Source organism: Prionailurus viverrinus, chromosome A1 (assembly GCF_022837055.1).
Source record: "Prionailurus viverrinus isolate Anna chromosome A1, UM_Priviv_1.0, whole genome shotgun sequence".
Classification (NCBI taxonomy): Eukaryota; Metazoa; Chordata; class Mammalia; order Carnivora; family Felidae; genus Prionailurus; species Prionailurus viverrinus.
In genome coordinates, this window is record NC_062561.1 from 43,207,257 (window position 1) to 43,224,574 (window position 17,318).

Sequence of the window (17,318 nt, forward strand, 5' to 3'; positions counted from 1 at the left end):
TTTACTTTTTGGTGCTCTTCCCTGCCTGGAAAGCAGTTCAACTACCCATTCACAAGTCCTTCTTTTTCTCTTAGGGCGCCATTGTGTTCATAAGTCATCTCTGACCTTTTAAATTGTCACTCCTTCCCAACATGTTATTTTCCCTTCTTTGCTTTCTTCTTCTTCAAAACACTTATAATTTTTATAATGTGAAAATATTCTGTATTTACACAACAAAACATATTGTTATGTTAATTGCATTTTGTTATATTATGATTTCCTTTTTCTCCTATGAGAATGAAAAGGCCATAGCACACAGCTTTTCCTCAACCTATATTTGATGAATACATGAATAAAAGAATGAAAAAATGGGTCCTTATGGGTGATTTCTCACATGATGTTATGAGCTCTGATAATTCTGATTGCCTATTGTGAAGGTGCTCTAAGATGTATCTTATAAAATAGTGCAATCCATGTGGGATTCTCCAGCTGTGGTCAGAGATATCACACAATATGCTGAAAAAATCAACTACCAAATCTTGTTATTCATTTATGCAGCCTAAGATTGTATCTAGGTGATTTTTTTTTGATACTATACATTTTTAGATCACAGTGAGGTTGCTGTTGACTCCCAAAGTTATTTGTTTGTGCATATAGTATTTTTTAATTAAATATTTATAGGTGGAGGAGTGAAATGAAAGGCTGAGGTAATTTATTCTGTAGAGGAAAGCTGGACTGACTAGGGATGGTTAAAGCATAAGTGTACTTAGGTGACTCTCTGAGTCAGGCTGTACAGTTGTACTGGAAAATTTGCTAGGATTCTAGCATTAGTTCTCTGTAAAATCTCTAGAAACTAAAACAATCACTTCAGATTTCCTTTGATTTGTGCGATACACAATCACATGCATGCCTGTGTGTGAGTGCACATGTATACTTGCAAAATAAGATAACATAAGCACTAAACACTTTTGGAATATTCAGGTAAGGATTCACTCTGTTTCCAAAGGAAACTGTGCTAATACTAACCAAACAAATATGTTGCAATTGTTACTATTTCACTAGGTTAGCAGAAACTAGCACAGAATGGAGGGGTAATACTTTATCAGAAGTAATATAGTATAAGAAGCCGAGAAGGAAACTGGCCAGGAATAGCAGGAGTTCCAAAGGGAAACCATGACAGACACCAATTTAACTTGATACCTAAGAGGTATAGACATCAAGGGAACTGTTCCATGATCATAAAGGCATGAGCTACATTTATCTTCTCAATAAGGGGCTCACTAATCATATATGTGCCTTAAAGTTAAATTAGTCCCTAGATTTAAAAGAAAGTGACAAGATGTAGGAACTTCTACCTTATTTAGAACAGATGAAGATACCTTCAATAAAATGAAATACTTAGAAAATATTTTGCAAATGCAATTATACATTCAGGACACCTTTTGGTTGCCATAGGAGAGAAAAAAAGCAGAAGAAATATACACTACTGAAACCAAATAATGTACACATTTTAAGAAATGGTAAATTCAGCTCTTTGAGAAATAATACCTCAAGTCAAAAGAACAACACAGAAAATTCACAGATTCTGAACTGTGGGGAAAAAAATGCTAATCTGACCAGGTAGACAGGATTGTCTCTGCTTATTGTCTCTGCTAAGAATAAGAAGGCAGGGATATCTGGAAGGCATGCTATGTTTCTGGAGGGATATATCAAGTCATGATTAAGAATCTAAAGATATAAACATCCCAATGACTACTGTATATTACTGATCCATGATGGAATGAAGAATTCTACTTCATGAAACCTGTAATATAATCTCATTCTTTTTGATTTCCTGATTACATAACTGAGGACACTTAAGAAGTTACATACATATATATACATGTATATATATTTCCTAATTGAAGTTTTTATTTAAAAGGCAAAGTCACACTGAGCAAATTAAAAGTTAACTGTATGGGAGCTGTTTAAAAGTGGTTTGATTTTCTGGACCTATATTATAAAACCAGAATTAGATTCTGAGAGATATGCTGGGGAAAAGATTGCACATATGACTGGCATCTGCCCAAATCTGTCTGAGGATAAAAACAATGGTGTCATATTAACAGTAGCAATAATTCTTTCTCTATCTTGTAACCAGTAGATAATTTTTTTCAGAAAACTTTTAGCTAGTTATTTCCGGGAGATTCTAGAGACCATCTCATACATACAGGCTACTTAGATACAATGTGATATCTATTGTTTTCTTTCTGTTTCATTCCATCTCTTTGCTTTTTATGTCTAATTCAGAAGCTTCAGATACGTATAAAGTCAGATATGTGCCATGTTATGCAATTGTCTATAATTTTGTCACCTGCTGATGCTACCAAAAGTTCATTGTGTTGACCTTCCAGGAATGCTACTACTTTGTGGGCAGCCTTCTGAACTCTGCCACTAAAACCACTCATGCAGCTATTAAGTTGACATCCTACCTAGGTCATACTATATTTTTTTGCATACAAGTGCAGATGTATTTTTCTCTTACTTCTGTTTATATCTTTGACTTTCAAGGATATTTGAGAGTCGTACAGAATTGTTGGTGAACTAGTTCTTTCTAATTTATTTACAGTTCCCAGGACTCAAATAAGAGGTGACTAGGGATGAGTCTGAAGTCAGTGTGAATTGTGCCATCATGCACTCAAAACGGTCCCTGCCTTAGTTGGGGCATTGTTATGACATCAACCTCCTGATCTTTTCTCCTTCTTCTCTTAGCATAATGTTTACCCAAGTAGCAGCTTAGTTTATGATACAAATAGTTTCCAAATAGACACGCACAACCAGTCCTTCAGACATACCCAGGAATGTTGGGGTCCTGGGAAAAGCTCTGGTTAAGCTTACACTTGAACTCTACATTGTAAGTTTCAGTATCTGGTTGTAATCTGTCCAAGAAGAATTTCATCAGACAGTGCTAAATAGGGATGAAAAACTTTATTAAAGACCATTGTAAAAGGGGAGAGAGATTCAACTCAAGTCTGCAGAAACAAAAGGTAGGGTGACATAGTGTAAAAGGAGTGGAGATTATTAGAAGGGAGGTTGTTGAATATGATTAAGTCATACCTGTTTTCTAATTGTTCCTTATTGGTTAGGTTTCTACATTCCCTCAGATCCTGGAAGATATGGATAGTATCTTTCTTGATAATTACATTTTAAAGAGATGGCTCCTGGGTCCTTGAGAAAGACATTCCTGAGCTATAAAACTTATAAGATGCTGAGAAAAGAATTTACTTCTCAAAGGGGAAGAAAAAGAATTTATAATTGCAAATTTCTAAAGCAAAAACTCTAAGAAAAGGTAGTTTGAGACCCCAAATCAGAAGGAAATGTGTTTAAAGTTTAGTCATGCTGAAGGGAACATTAAGGCTGTCTCCATCATAGGTAGGATAGTAAATGTCCAAATTCCATCATGCCATAGCAACCCAAGGAAAGGTCCTGAAGAAATAGTAAAAGAAAAATGATAGGGTGCCTAGGTGATTCAGTAGATTAAGCATCTGACTCTTGATTTTGGCTCAGGTCATGATCTTGCTGTTCATGAGTCTGAAAGCCCTGTGTTGGGTTCTGCACTGACAGTGTAGAGCCTGCTTGGGATTCTCTCTCTCCTTCTCTCTCTGCCCCTCCTGAGTGCTCTCTCTCTCTCTCTCTCTCTCTCTCAATAAATAAACTTTAAAAGAATGATGATGATGGTGATGATGATGATGATAGAAAAGCTGCTTTATTGATTTATTTCTATGTATCAAGTACTGTGTTAAGCTTTTTACATGGATACTTTATTTAAAATAAACTACTGAGGTAGTGACTTTAATTTCCATTTTTCAATAAAGATACTGAGTTTTAAAAAGTTACCCAAGTTCACACAAACAGTAGCTAGTAGAGTCAAAATTCAAACCCAGGTATTTTGGTAGATGAACTAAAGGAACATGTATTACTAGCTGAATGCTGGCCATCCATACTTAGTCCTGGTAAACTAGGCTGGGTCAAATGGAACTGCAAGGATTAAATTAGAGTTTACTTAATCTAAGTCATTGTGTCCTAACTTCATAATTTTTGTCAACTTTGTAGTTTATAGTGTATTTTTTGCACTTTATACTATATTATTATTAACTTATTTTTCTCTCTCCTTCTTCTCTTCCTCCCTTCTCTATTGTAACCTCACCCTAAGCAGTAATACAAAAAAAAAATCATCTCTAATATGATATAAAAGCATGCCAAGGGTAGGGGGGTAGTTCTGATTTATTTCCTGTTTATACTATTAATATAATTGGCATACAAATAAGACTATGATTAATACAAATTTAATGGAAGAATAAAGCAATCAGTGACCCACCAGTGGGAAATGTATGAGACTTGGAGAAACAGGGTCTAAGATATGTCTGTAGGAATGAAAGTGGATCTAATAGCTTCTTTTGTCAATATTCCCAAACTCACATCCTAATATTATATCTCTAGATCTCAATACTTTGATGCTGAGAAAATTTGAAAATACAGAAGAATACATGAGTGAAAAAAAAGTGTAGTCTGTAGGAATGAACAGCAACAGTTTTATTAGACCATTAGCTAAATATAAGTGATTTACTATCAGAAAGCTACTGTTTTCTTAGGTTGTATAAAATGTGTTTAGAATAAATAAAATAAATGCAGATTTGAGAGATGGGAATGAGAGGCAGGGCACAACTCTCTATTTTTAAATATTTGAATATTTCTCATGTGAAAAGCAAGTACATTTATGCTATGGGACTAAAATATCAGAAGCAAGATTAATTAAATATATAAGATAAAGAATATCTGATTCCCACTAGAAACAAAGACTTCAAAAATAGCTTCATGGCTTGAAATAGAAATCATTGCCTTTGGAGTCAAAAATTTCTCCATTATTGGAAATGTTCATGAGAGATTTTGACTAGAGTATTATAGGATAGAATGAAAAACAGAATGATGAGGGATATACATATGTGGTTTTAGATTTGTGATTTGTTGTTTCTGTGATTCTGTATGGTCTCACTTTAGTATGCAAGATACCTCTGCTGTATTTTGTTCTCTCCTAGAAGATATGAACCAACTGAACAATTCCATAGTGCTGCAACCAGAGTAACACTAGGCCTAGGAATTGGGGAAAAGTAAAAACTATCGTAGGTACTAGAAGCAATTATATTGAGTTAGAAGGGATTAGAGCATGAAATCCATTATCAGAGCAAAAAAGAGGCTGCTCCTGGAAAGGGAATAAGACCTAATTAAACATACAGAATAACTAAAAGGGAGTTTTAAATTCAACTTTTAAAAGGAAGTTTTATAATAAGTTCTGCTTTGTTTTTTTACCTTTTAAAAAATGAGATTACATGTGGAATGCCAAATTACTCATCCTTGAAAGATTTTAAAGAAAGGATGAGCTAGAACCTTTCAAAATTTTGTGACAGAATTCTGTGATTTGGAAGAATACTGAATGGCATAACTTCTAAGTTTTTGCTCTAATATTAGGATTTGGATTTTGTGGTCTTTTACATTATAGAAATAGATATGTTTCAGACATTCTTTTTACAGATAAGAGACTTCCCATGTGTAATGCTTTTTCAAAACACCATCTGCCTTTAGGTTCTATTACTGTGTATTCAATGATATATTGATGTGGAAATTAGTATGCCACCTGGCTTATACAGTTTTGAATGAACTCTCCAGTACTTTGTTACGAGGCAAATACAATGGACCCATTGTGCTAGACAGCCCCAGTTCTTTATGTTAGTAACTATCATATGGCTCTTACCTCCTGCTTTTATTTAACAGAAGAAAACAAAATAAAAGTGATTCTGATTAGTTCACTGGATCAATAAAGTGAAAAGACCACTTGTAGACTCCAGTACTATTATCCTAATATTTGTTTTCTCCTTTCGAGTTTTAAATCATACAAGGTATTATGTGAAATGGATCTAATGTTCCTTTCAGGTCTGTCCAGTTTGATAAGTTAATAATTATAATTTAATGTCCTACTATTAAGTTTACTAATCATAATTTATCGAAATATTCTGTCCATATTATCAAAACAAAATTTTAAATTGTTTTAAGTAGTTTAAATTTGTAATATGAGTAGGATGGTAGTAATGTACTGTATAACAATAAATTGTAATAAGAAATCATATTATAATGCTAATAGAGAATTTATATACATATATATTTATATGTCTATGCATATTCTTCACTTTTCTTGGGATTACACAGTCATATGTCATTTCATGATGACAGAAAAAATGTAAGTAAACATATTGTAAATGTGAATGCACTTTGGCTTGAAATGTTATATTTTAATGAAAATGCAATATTTGTCACATTTTCAACTTATGCTTTTGACACTTTGTCACTATGGAGCAGATGTGGAAATATAAAAAACTTGAGAACATTTTAAGTAGGGTGCTAACAGTGACAAAATTGCCCTTTTTGAGAAGATAAACTATTTGAAAGTTACAATCACCATAATAGGTATATGGATTTTATCTCTACCAGCATTACAATAGGAATGGAGTAGTCACAAGAATCATAGCTAGTTTTTATTGAGTGGTTATTATGTGACAGTCCGTATACACAGCACGTTACATATATTATTACGTTATCAGAGCAAATTCAGAAATAAAAATTTCCTCCATCTCATACTTCTTCCTTTGTCCCCAATTTATGGATAAGAATATTAAGCTTAAGTCGAGTAAACAGAAGACTTTGGATATTAGGCATGCAGTAAACTTGATTGTGAATAACTGCAGCATAAAGTGAAAGGGGTTTCTATATGGAAGGATGGCAATTAACATAAAATAAACAAGATGGAGAGAGGTAGGACAGGATAATGAGGGGCTTATATACTATGGTAAAAATTTCAGACATCACTTTGTACATGATTAAGAGCTACTTTAGTACTGTGAAAATGGAAATGCAAGATTAGATTTTAATAAGCAAGACAGACCAGTCCTGATATTCCAAAGTGATAAGTGCTATAAAGAAAATAAAGCAGATAATAGGACAGAGAGTGACAAATGGTGACGACATTGTGGGTTAAGAAGGTTACATTTGAACAGAGATCTTGATAATGAGAGACATTTGAACTGAGATCCAAATGTTGAGAACAAATAAGTCATCTGAAAATCTTGTGGAGTAATAGTCAGGGGAAGATCAAATATCCTAAGATGGGGAAAAGTTTGGCATATCTTCTTTTTTTTTTTTTTTTTTTTTTTTTACGTCTGATCTTATTTATTTGTTCCTCTTACAACAATCTCATTTTTGACTGGACTCAGACTTTGAAGTAGAAGCTCTCAGAGAAGACAGCCTCCGTCTCTTGGCAATCTGTTCCTGGCGCTTTTCTTTGGCCTCCTTCATTCTCTTGGCCAAAAGCTTAGCGTATTCTGCAGGCTCTTCCTTGTTTTTCTTAGTGCGCTGCTTCTTCAAAGCAATGCGCCGACGTTTGTGTTGGAGGACAGGTGGAGTAACAAGAAGCTGTATCTTGGGTGCTTTGGTTCCAGGTTTCTTACCTTCTTTATTTAGGGGCTTTCTCACAACATACTGGCGGACATCATCTTCCTTTGAGAGATTGAAAAGCTTGCGGATTCTGCTAGCTCTCTTGGGCCCCAGGCGACGAGGCACAGTAGTATCAGTGAGTCCAGGAATATCCTTCTCCCCTTTTTTCACAATGACCAAGTTGAGAACACTGAGATTGGCATCCACAATGCAACCCCGAACAGATTTGCGCTTTTTTTCTCCAGTCCTCCGTGGTCGGTAGCAGGAATGCCCCTTACTCAGCAGTAGGCGGACACGGCCATGGGTCAAGACACCCTGCTTCATGGGGAAGCCTTGTTTGTCATTGCCACCACTGATTCGTACCACATAACCCTTCCATTCTTCCCCTAAAGCATCAGCAGCAACTTCTGTGGCCATTCGCTTCTCAAAAAAGGTATGAAGTTTGCGTTCATCGTCCACTTCAATGAGTTTCTGGCAGCCAGTAGCTGGGAAAGAGATGTTCAGCTTCCTGGTGAGGCTGCCTACCGCCTCTGAGGCGCCGGCATATCTTCTTAAGGATAAGCAGATTCCCATGTACATAAAACACAGTAAAAGAGGGGGAATGTGATAGGAGATCATGTCTGAGATGAAGGGTCAAGTCATGTGTGTGTCTTTGTGACACCATAGTAAGTCATTTGAATTTTATTCTAATAGCAATGAGAGTGGACAACCGTTGGGATGATGTTTACCCAATGACTCCCCTAACCTGAGCCATTAAGTACATAACAGACTCATTAATCAGAAAAAGTAACACAGGAAGCATAGCAGGTATGAACATAAGTAAGAAAGTAACAGAGAAAATGAGTTTAACTCTGAATATATTTAGTTTTAAGTACACTGGAGCAATTAACTGGAGATCTCCTAAGGAAAAATCATGCACTCTGTGGGCCTGTAACACAAGGAATGAAGGGTGAAACCTTGGAAGCAGATGAGGCCAAATCAGCCAACTAATACAAATGGAATGAGAAGAAAGATGAAACTCTCAAGGATTCAATTTTAAGAAGTGTCAGGAGAAATGGAGAGTTAGTAGTAAAAAAGACGGGAAGGGAAATTGGAGTGTATAGGGTGGAGGAAGGCAGTGGAGAAGTAGATTTCAAGGAGAGAACATAAATAGTATCAAAACTAAAGAAATTTCAAATCAGATAAAATCTAACATTTTTGATCATTTTTGGCAATGGAGGGACAGGATGAGCTTTGGCATCTTAAGAGAGTACTGGAATTAATAATGCTTATAAAATATGATTTATTCAGAAAAATTTTAGAACAGTTTAAAGCTTATAGGAGGATGCAGAGAATTTCTGACTCTTATCTGGGGCAGTGGTATGGAACAGGAATACCCAGAGTTGCTCTCTAGCCTTGGAAATGTTGCAAGCCTGCTCAAGTATTGTGCCATAGAGATTATAAAACTAAACAGATGTCAGTTTATGTTTTCAGTGTCCTTAATCACTCTTCTACCTCTGCCTTTTTGCTTAAACGACTAATCTCAATGTCTCTCCCCACTTCTTTCCCTCTTCCCTTCTCTCTTTTGTTTCTGTAATTCTCTAGTCTCATATTTTGTTGTCAGTATAATTACTTGCTGTGGGCCGAATCGTGTTCCCTCAAAATTCATATGTTGAAGCCTTCACCCCATATCTCAGAATGTGATTGTATGGAAAGAGGGCCTATAAAGAGATAATTAAGTTAATATGATTGCCATGAGGGTGAGTCCTAATCCAAAATTACTGCTATTCCTCCAAGAAGAAGAGACTTGGACACACCAGAGATGCACAAACATGAAGGAAAGAGTATGTGAAGAGGCAGCAACAGGGTGGCCATCTGCAAGCTGAGGAGAAAGGCTTTACAGGGAATGAACCCTGCTGGCACCTTGATCTTGAAATTGCAGCCTCCAAACTGTGAGAAAATAAATTTCCGTTCTTTAAGCCACCCAGCCTGTAGTCTTTGTTATGCAGCCCTAGCAAATAATACAGTGCCCTTCCTTACTCTTGTGGTTCTTCACTACCATCATAGGCCTCAGCCCATACTTTTCTCCACTTGCCTCCATCTTTTAAGTTTTCTATTCTGCATGTGCTCTTACTTCTGATAGTCCTAAACAATGCATTCATATTTTAAACAATGTACATAGATTTTAAGTCTCCAATGTAATCCTAGAGTAATCATCCATAAATATTTTAGACATTGATTTGGATGAAACTAATAATGCTGTGATGATAAAATCTGCCAATTGATGTAATTAGATGCAGTAGTATGGTGAATATGGTGCATGACTGAAGGAGTATCCAAGAAAAGGTCTAAAAAGAAGCCAAATCCAATGAAGCGAAACTACAGATCAACGTAAATCTTGAATATGTCTAAAAACTAAATTTATAAATATAGAGATTATATAGTCAAAAAAAAACAACAAAAAAATCTTAGCTATATTAATTGATTGTTACGGATATATTTATCAGTGCAGTTAAGTTTGTAATAAATGCCGATGTAAACTTAGATGTAAGGGAGCAACTCTGTCAATTTTTTCCAGGCTGTTCATACTGTACTTATGCAATTCCAGCTGCCATGATTTAAGAGGGGGTATTAACCAACCTGATTAGGGCCAGAAGAGAGGATATTGAGTAGACTTAGTACCGTTGACTAAAAGGAGAGACCTGGGAGGATTTTATAGTAAAGAATTAAAAAAAAAGTTTTCATAATAGGTATCCTAAAATATTTAAGGGCTGTTATGTGAAGAAGAAATTCATTTTTTCCAAAGTGATCACAAAACAAATACAACCAATGAGAAAAGTTATAGAATGGCACATTTAAGAATCTATAAAAATTATTTTGCTTAAAAAGTAAAATGGTCTAATAAGTTAAGAAATTCTGCCATTGACAGGGCTCAGATTTTGGGTGAGCAAACATATGTTGCTAGTGTTTTATGGAATAGTAAAGCATTTACTGGGGATTTCAAAATTAGGCTCCATGACACTTGGGTGATTTTCTGAAGTTGCTTAATGAATCACATATCATAGCAGGGGCAGAAAGAAAGGGGCTAAGTAGTTGATATTCTTCAACTCTGTCTTATTTCAAGTGTAAGAGGCTTGTTTTATAGCATTGTATACTGCCCTTCTCAATGACTATTTCAGACCTTCTTTTCCTCAGACTTCATCACTGTGGCAACTGTCAGGATTCAGGTAATAAAACAGAAGCTACCACTCTATATACTTAAAGCATCAAGAGATATTGTAGAGGAGGACACCTGGGTGGCTCAGTCAGTTGGGCGTCTGGCTTCGGCTCAGGTCATAATCTCCTGGTTTGTGGGTTCAAGCCCCTATAGGGCTCTCTGTTGACAGCTCAGAGCCTGGAGCCTGCTTTGGATTCTGTGTCTTCCTCTCTCTCTGCCCCTTCTCCGCTCATGCTCTATCTCTCTCTGTCTCTCAAAAATAAACGTTAAAAAAAAAAATAGAGATTGTAGAGGGAAATAGGCTGCAAAATTGTTGGAAGGACTGAAATGTTTAAAAAGGGAAGGCTGCGTTACCTGGAAGTCAATAACTTTAGGAAATGACTATCCCCCTGAAGAAACAGGCACTACTCTGGCCCAGTAGCTACAGAAACCCAACCTTATATTTTGCCCTTTCAAAAACCCTGTTGCTTCCTGCTCTTCTTACCAGCACTGGGGGCTTCCCATTGATAACACATCCCCAAACTTTGATGGTGAGGATGTCTGGGAAATGTGATTTCTGGTGTTATAGCACTTCTGATATGGGAAATAGCATTACAGGGAGGAAGATTGTGCTGAAATGCTAGAAAATATCAACTGATGATGCAACCTCATCTATTATGAGGAAAACAGAAGTAATCAGACAAGAGCTACTTCATATGCCTCCCAGAAATGCATCAATCTGTGAAAATCCTTATTCATATCTTTATCTTCTTTCCTTTTACAATGGAAGAACTGTCCTAACTATAGTTTTAGGCCATCTCCTCCTCTGCTGCTATAGAGACAAGTCTCCCTCTTCAGAATGTCTCTTGCTCAATTGTCTCCATTATCAATATTTTGATATCTCGCTGAATTATTCATATAGGAATACAACGTACTTTAGAATTTTCTATATTAACAATATCCCTTGACTCAATATCCTCTACCTATCATCTTACCCTTTTGTTCCCTTGTATTAAAAAAAAGTTCTTGAAAAATTTGACCAAAGAAACTATGACCTCATTTCACCTCACCTTCTATCCTCCATCTACCCTAATCTGTCTTCTATCCCCTCAGCTCTATCAAAATCAAAGAGTTCTATTTTTCCAAATTCAAACCTCAATTCTGTTTCTATTCTTTCTCTATCATATGCATCAAAAACAGTGATTCTTTTCTTTTTAAGTCATTATTCTTTTGATTTCCTTTACATAAAATTCATCATTTTGTCTGCCATCCCACTTGCACTCCTACCCCATCTTTTGTGCCGGATCCTCTCTCTTGACTCAAATGTTGTATTTTCCATTCTGGGTCTCCTGTTTTCTATCTTACCATAATTTTGAGCTTAGCCTATCTAGTTTCACATGTTCCAATACAACACCAATCTCTTTGAAACTGTGGATAAATATCAGATTAATTATGCAACTTCTCCATTAGGACATAAAATAGTCTAACTTGGCATTTTTAAAAGGGAACACTTGATTTCTTTCCACACTTATATCTTCTCCAGTTTTTAATAATGTGCTAAATGGGGTTATATATCTATATCTACTAAATGGCTCATTCAAAACCAAGAGAGTTATTATTTGTTCATTTATATTTTTCATCCCTACTTCATTCCATCACCAAATGCCATTACCTCTATTACTTAAAAAAATCTAGACAGTTCAATTTTATCCATCTCTCCTACCATCCACCTAAATCCACACCACTTCAACACTGACCTTGGAAATTGCAAGAGCTTTCTAACTTGTCTCCTTATTTCTAGTCTTTTGCTTACAATCCATACTTCACCTATCCCCCTACAACTCTGCATAGCAGCCAGTGACTACTTCAAACTAAATCAGACCACTTTACTTACTTTGAATAATTCAGGGGCTTTCTGTTTTTAACTGAAGTAAAATTCAGTCTGCTCTCCCGATTTACAAAGTGTTACATGAACTGACTTTTATCTATCTGACTAAACTATTCTAAAGCTACTCTCTTGTTTGTCTGATAATTCCAGGGAACAGAATTTGCTTCCTATTTCTTGAATATGTCAAGCTTGTTTTAGCTTTAGGGTCTTGTCTTTAGTTAGTCCCTCTGTCTGGAATGGGCTCTAGCCTACTGGGATCTCTTTTTTATGCTGAGGAAGCCTCTCTGAAACCCATCTAAAGTAACTAATGCCTCTTCTCACCAATTTTTTACTTCCTATGTAGTATTTAATACTAATTATTTATTGTACTTGCCGAATTTTCCTTTCTACTAAAACGTAAGCTTGTTAAGTATATAGATCTCCACCATTTTTTGACTACTAAATATTCAGTATCTAGAAAATAGCCTGATACCTTGATTGGGCTTAAAAGATATTTATTGAATAAATGAGTTGCAAGTTTGTCTGAAGAATTAATTATACATCTAAAAGTTTTTATTCTGAATCTAATCTGTTACTCTGTAAGTATTCTGTTATAATTAAGATTAGGTATCAGCAAATATATTTCCAAATAGCAAATATTTTTGGTTTTGAGGGCCATATGATTTTTGTTGCAACTTTTAAACTCCAGCATAGTAGGACAAAAGCAGCCATAGACAATTGCAAATAGATGGCCATAAATGTGTTTCAATAAAATTTTATTTACAAATATAGTTGACAGTTCATTTTGTCCCATGAGCTTCAGTTTGCCAATCCCCAAATGAGACTTAAGACTTATAATTAAATAATATGCAAAATTATGTCAGATGGACTAATTCTGGGGGAGAGCTCATGATATTCTGCCTTTTTATCTTATTTATATTTTCAAATATGTTTTCCATTCTTTTCATCTTATTTATCCCTTACAGCTACTATTCCAGTTTTTACATCATCATTTCTTTCTTCCTTTGAGTATTTTCACTTTCATCCATTCTGACATACTTATTTGTATTTCTCACCCTACCAAGGTACATAATACCACTTGTTTTTTTTGAAAGGAGGTTTCTTACTTTTGTTAGAGAGATACTTCCTTTCTCATGTGAAAAAGCAACATTTTTATTCTTTCTTGGCAAAGCTCTAACCATAGATAGATTCAGCCATTCACTTTTGCAATCTATGGTCCAAGAAACTGAATAAAATTGGAAAAAAATAATCCCTTCTCTGAATATTTGGGTCCATAATATAAATGGTGATTAATATTTATTGGGCCTTCATTATTTCCAATCAATTTTAATCTGTTTCTCTTGCCAGCATCTTCTTCCATTCTCCTGAGTAACAATACCCAAAATTTTCAACCTTCTTTTATGTCTCATCTCCCTTATTTCCACTCACTCTTGTCAGATGATTTTTTTTTTTGTTTTTTCATCATAGACAAAATAGAAGTCATCAAATTGGGATTTCTAAGCCTTCTTGAACCAACTTTAAAGTAATTTCCATTTGCAATCATCCTTCTATTCTGACAGAATAAAGTTTAGATGGTTTATCTGCTGTTTTGATTCTATTCCTTCCCACCTCCTAAACTTTGTAACGTTGATTATTGTCTCTATCTTCAACATTTTCCTCTCCACTGGAGCTTTTCATTTCCACATGTTCTAGTTAGTAGTATCAATCAATAAATAATAAATTAATAATGTATTGATGATAATAAATGAAAACATTATAATATATGATAAATAATTACATAAAATATAAGTCACTCATTTGTACACATTCTATATACAAACACAGCTCTAACTATTCCTTTCTCACATTTAATTTAGAGTTAACTTTCTCAAAAGAGTTTTCCAAACTCCTAATAAAACTTTCTCTTGGGGCGCCTGGGTGGCGCAGTCGGTTAAGCGTCCGACTTCAGCCAGGTCACGATCTCGCGGTCTGTGAGTTCGAGCCCCGCGTCAGGCTCTGGGCTGATGGCTCAGAGCCTGGAGCCTGTTTCCGATTCTGTGTCTCCCTCTCTCTCTGACCCTCCCCCATTCATGCTCTGTCTCTCTCTGTCCCAAAAATAAATAAACGTTGAAAAAAAACAAAACAAAACAAAAAAAACCTTTCTCTTATTACTTTATTTCCCCATATATTCCATCTGGCTGTTTCTGTTAAAGTTACCAATGACATCTAAGTGATATACTGAACTAATATACTCAGATGAAAAACTATTTCCCTGAAACCACTTGAGTCTTCCTATTCTTATAACATTTTTCCAGGCCCCATTTACCCCAGTTGGAAAATTCCACACCACCCCATATTAAAGTAGTAACTAGAAATAACAACCTGTATAGTTCTCCAGGAACCTGCAGGGATCCTTCTGTTCTTACCCACCCCAATCGGTGTCTTACTTTGCTGAAAGCTTGTATGTCAAAATGCTTAAAGACTTGCAGTTTATTTTTCCAGAATCACTCCTACTTGTCCTTAGCATGGCTTCATCTGCAAAAGCTTTATAAATCCCCTTTTCTGTTTAATCTCTTTAAAGCAGTTTCTTTGGAGGCTGTCATTCCTGCTGTGCATCAGCTTATAAAATGAAAACTTTGTTCTTTCAGATCTCTTTGTTTATTTTATTGAAATCTTAATTATTTATTTTATCAAAGCCTTAATTATTTATTTTATTTGTTCAGTCTCTTCACATCATTAGATACTACTAGACATTCTTTCCTTAAAGCATTTCCTTATGGAAGAAACACTATCTGACTTTTCTGGTTTCCATCTTGCTTCTAGCTGCTCTTTTCGTTTCTACCTCTAGTTTTTATCACTTTTATCTAATTTCTATATTTTGAGTTCCTTCCAGTTTGGCTTTAATTTCATTATCATTAATCATTCTTCCTAATATACCCTATCCTATTTTCCTAACTTCAAGTATAAAATATATCTCTGTGAATCAAAAAGTATATCCTGACATAGTCATTGACAATGACTACCAGAATCACGTATCTGTTTTTCTCTCTGCCCCCTCTGTCAGTTTCACTTCTGTCCATTTATTTTCACTGCCACTTCTCTAGCCCCCGCCACCACCACGTCTATGGAAAAAATGCTTTTACCTGGCCTCCTCATAGTCTCTCTGGTTCTTCTCCCACCAATCTACATAGATCATCCTCTCTTAAAATCCTAATGGTGTTTCCACGTCTGCCTTGCTTATGCTGAATTACCCACATTGAAAGCAGGACTTGGTATATAGTAGGCACTCAATGAATTGTTAAAATAATTATTAAAATAATTAATGAATGACTGAATGGATTTATGAATTCTTGACAGTGTAGAGAAAATTTTAACATCTGGATGATAATGAGAGATGCAACCATTCAACCAGTGGGTAAAGTTCCTAGTGATCAAAATCTGCACTCTTTATAAGAAACACTTCTGTGTTCATTTAGGAAAGAAAATCTCTGAGAGTAGAAAACTGTATCTATGATTTAAAAAAAAAACAACACACTTCTGTTATAGATGTCATCCATTACCTGCATGAATACAGTATTCCAAAAACCACTGAAAATCATAATAAAACTTGTTAAAGACTTTAGATTCCATCCCTAAATGTTCTACTTAACTAGAAGCAAAACACAAAAGAAGATGAATTCTTATGTGTTCACATTTAATATCAATTATTTATATGTAAAAAAATTCTAACAGTTCTGCCATCTTTACTCCATCGAATTTCAAGATTTATGTGCAGGATAATAGTGCATTATATGCTCATGCCATTAGATTCATATTTAAAACTTTTGCAAACCATTAAGTAAAAACAAAGGAAGAGGTTTTTTTGTTTGTTTGTTTTGTTATTTGGGTTTTTTTTTGCATATATAGCTGATTAAGTGCATTGTGGTTGCATGTTCAAGCCATCTGTTTCTCACTGAATTAAACCCCCTTTTCTTTGGCCAAGAAAGGTATTGCAGACTCATGATAAGTGAGTAGCAGAAGTAGTAGTGCCCTGAATTTAATGCTGATCAAAATATATTTGCCATTTTCAAAACTATACATTTCTTCAGCAGCTCCTGTTAAAAGCCAAACTGTCTCTAAGCAGACAAGGGGCTCAAAACTCTTTTAATTCAGATCAGACTGAATAAAACCTTATCCCGCCACAAGGGAGCGCTTTGCTTTTCTATGGATGACATTGTATCACTTATTCTCTGCATTATCCATTAATGAATTCCCTGTACTATAAGTGAGATTATGCATTATTTGAATACCAAGTTGTTGTCATGCATAAAACTAGGATACGGGGAGGAGGGAAAACAGTTTTTACTGTGAATGTACTGAGCTACTTAAGTGGCTGTCAAGTGTCCCTCAGTTCAACAAGATCTTTTCTCAGTGTCCCCTGGGAAGTTCAGAACATTCCTTTGGAAATGAAAATGTTTTCTTCCCACTCCTACTGCATTTCTTTGAAGCCCACATACAAGCCATTATTCAAAGAATGAATAATCCTGAAAATTCTCCCGGGAGTATCATCCTGATGCATACTGAATATAATGCGAGACAGAAGACAGAATGAGGTATCTTTTTGTAAATAGCTGGTGTAGTTAAAAAAAAAAGTTAAATAAAAAAAGTTTTGCCTCAAATTATGTGTGTGTGTTTATTTCACCATAAGACTGCCAATTTCTTAAAGACATCTGAGGCTGCTAGATTAATCTTTAACTATCTTTTATAAACATCATAATCTGTACCATATTTCATCTT

The 17,318-nt window shown here is 35.2% G+C and overlaps 1 protein-coding gene across 2 annotated transcripts; it reads right to left on the reverse strand.

Annotated features, from left to right (window-relative positions):
- Positions 1-2,259: 2,259 nt before the first annotated feature.
- LOC125151839 (40S ribosomal protein S6-like) lies at positions 2,260-14,705 on the reverse strand. 2 transcript variants are annotated; one of them, XM_047834456.1, is made up of 4 exons: positions 14,701-14,705; positions 13,598-13,600; positions 7,248-8,008; positions 2,260-2,293 (listed from the first exon to the last, which is right to left on the reverse strand). In XM_047834456.1, coding segments are annotated over exons 2-3 (750 nt in total). In that variant the 5' UTR covers position 13,600; positions 14,701-14,705; the 3' UTR covers positions 2,260-2,293; positions 7,248-7,260. The 2 variants fall into 2 exon arrangements, with proteins under 2 accessions (XP_047690412.1, XP_047689674.1); XM_047833718.1 differs by lacking the exon at positions 2,260-2,293 and having other exon boundaries at positions 7,215-8,008.
- Between the last annotated feature and the right edge of the window lie 2,613 nt (positions 14,706-17,318).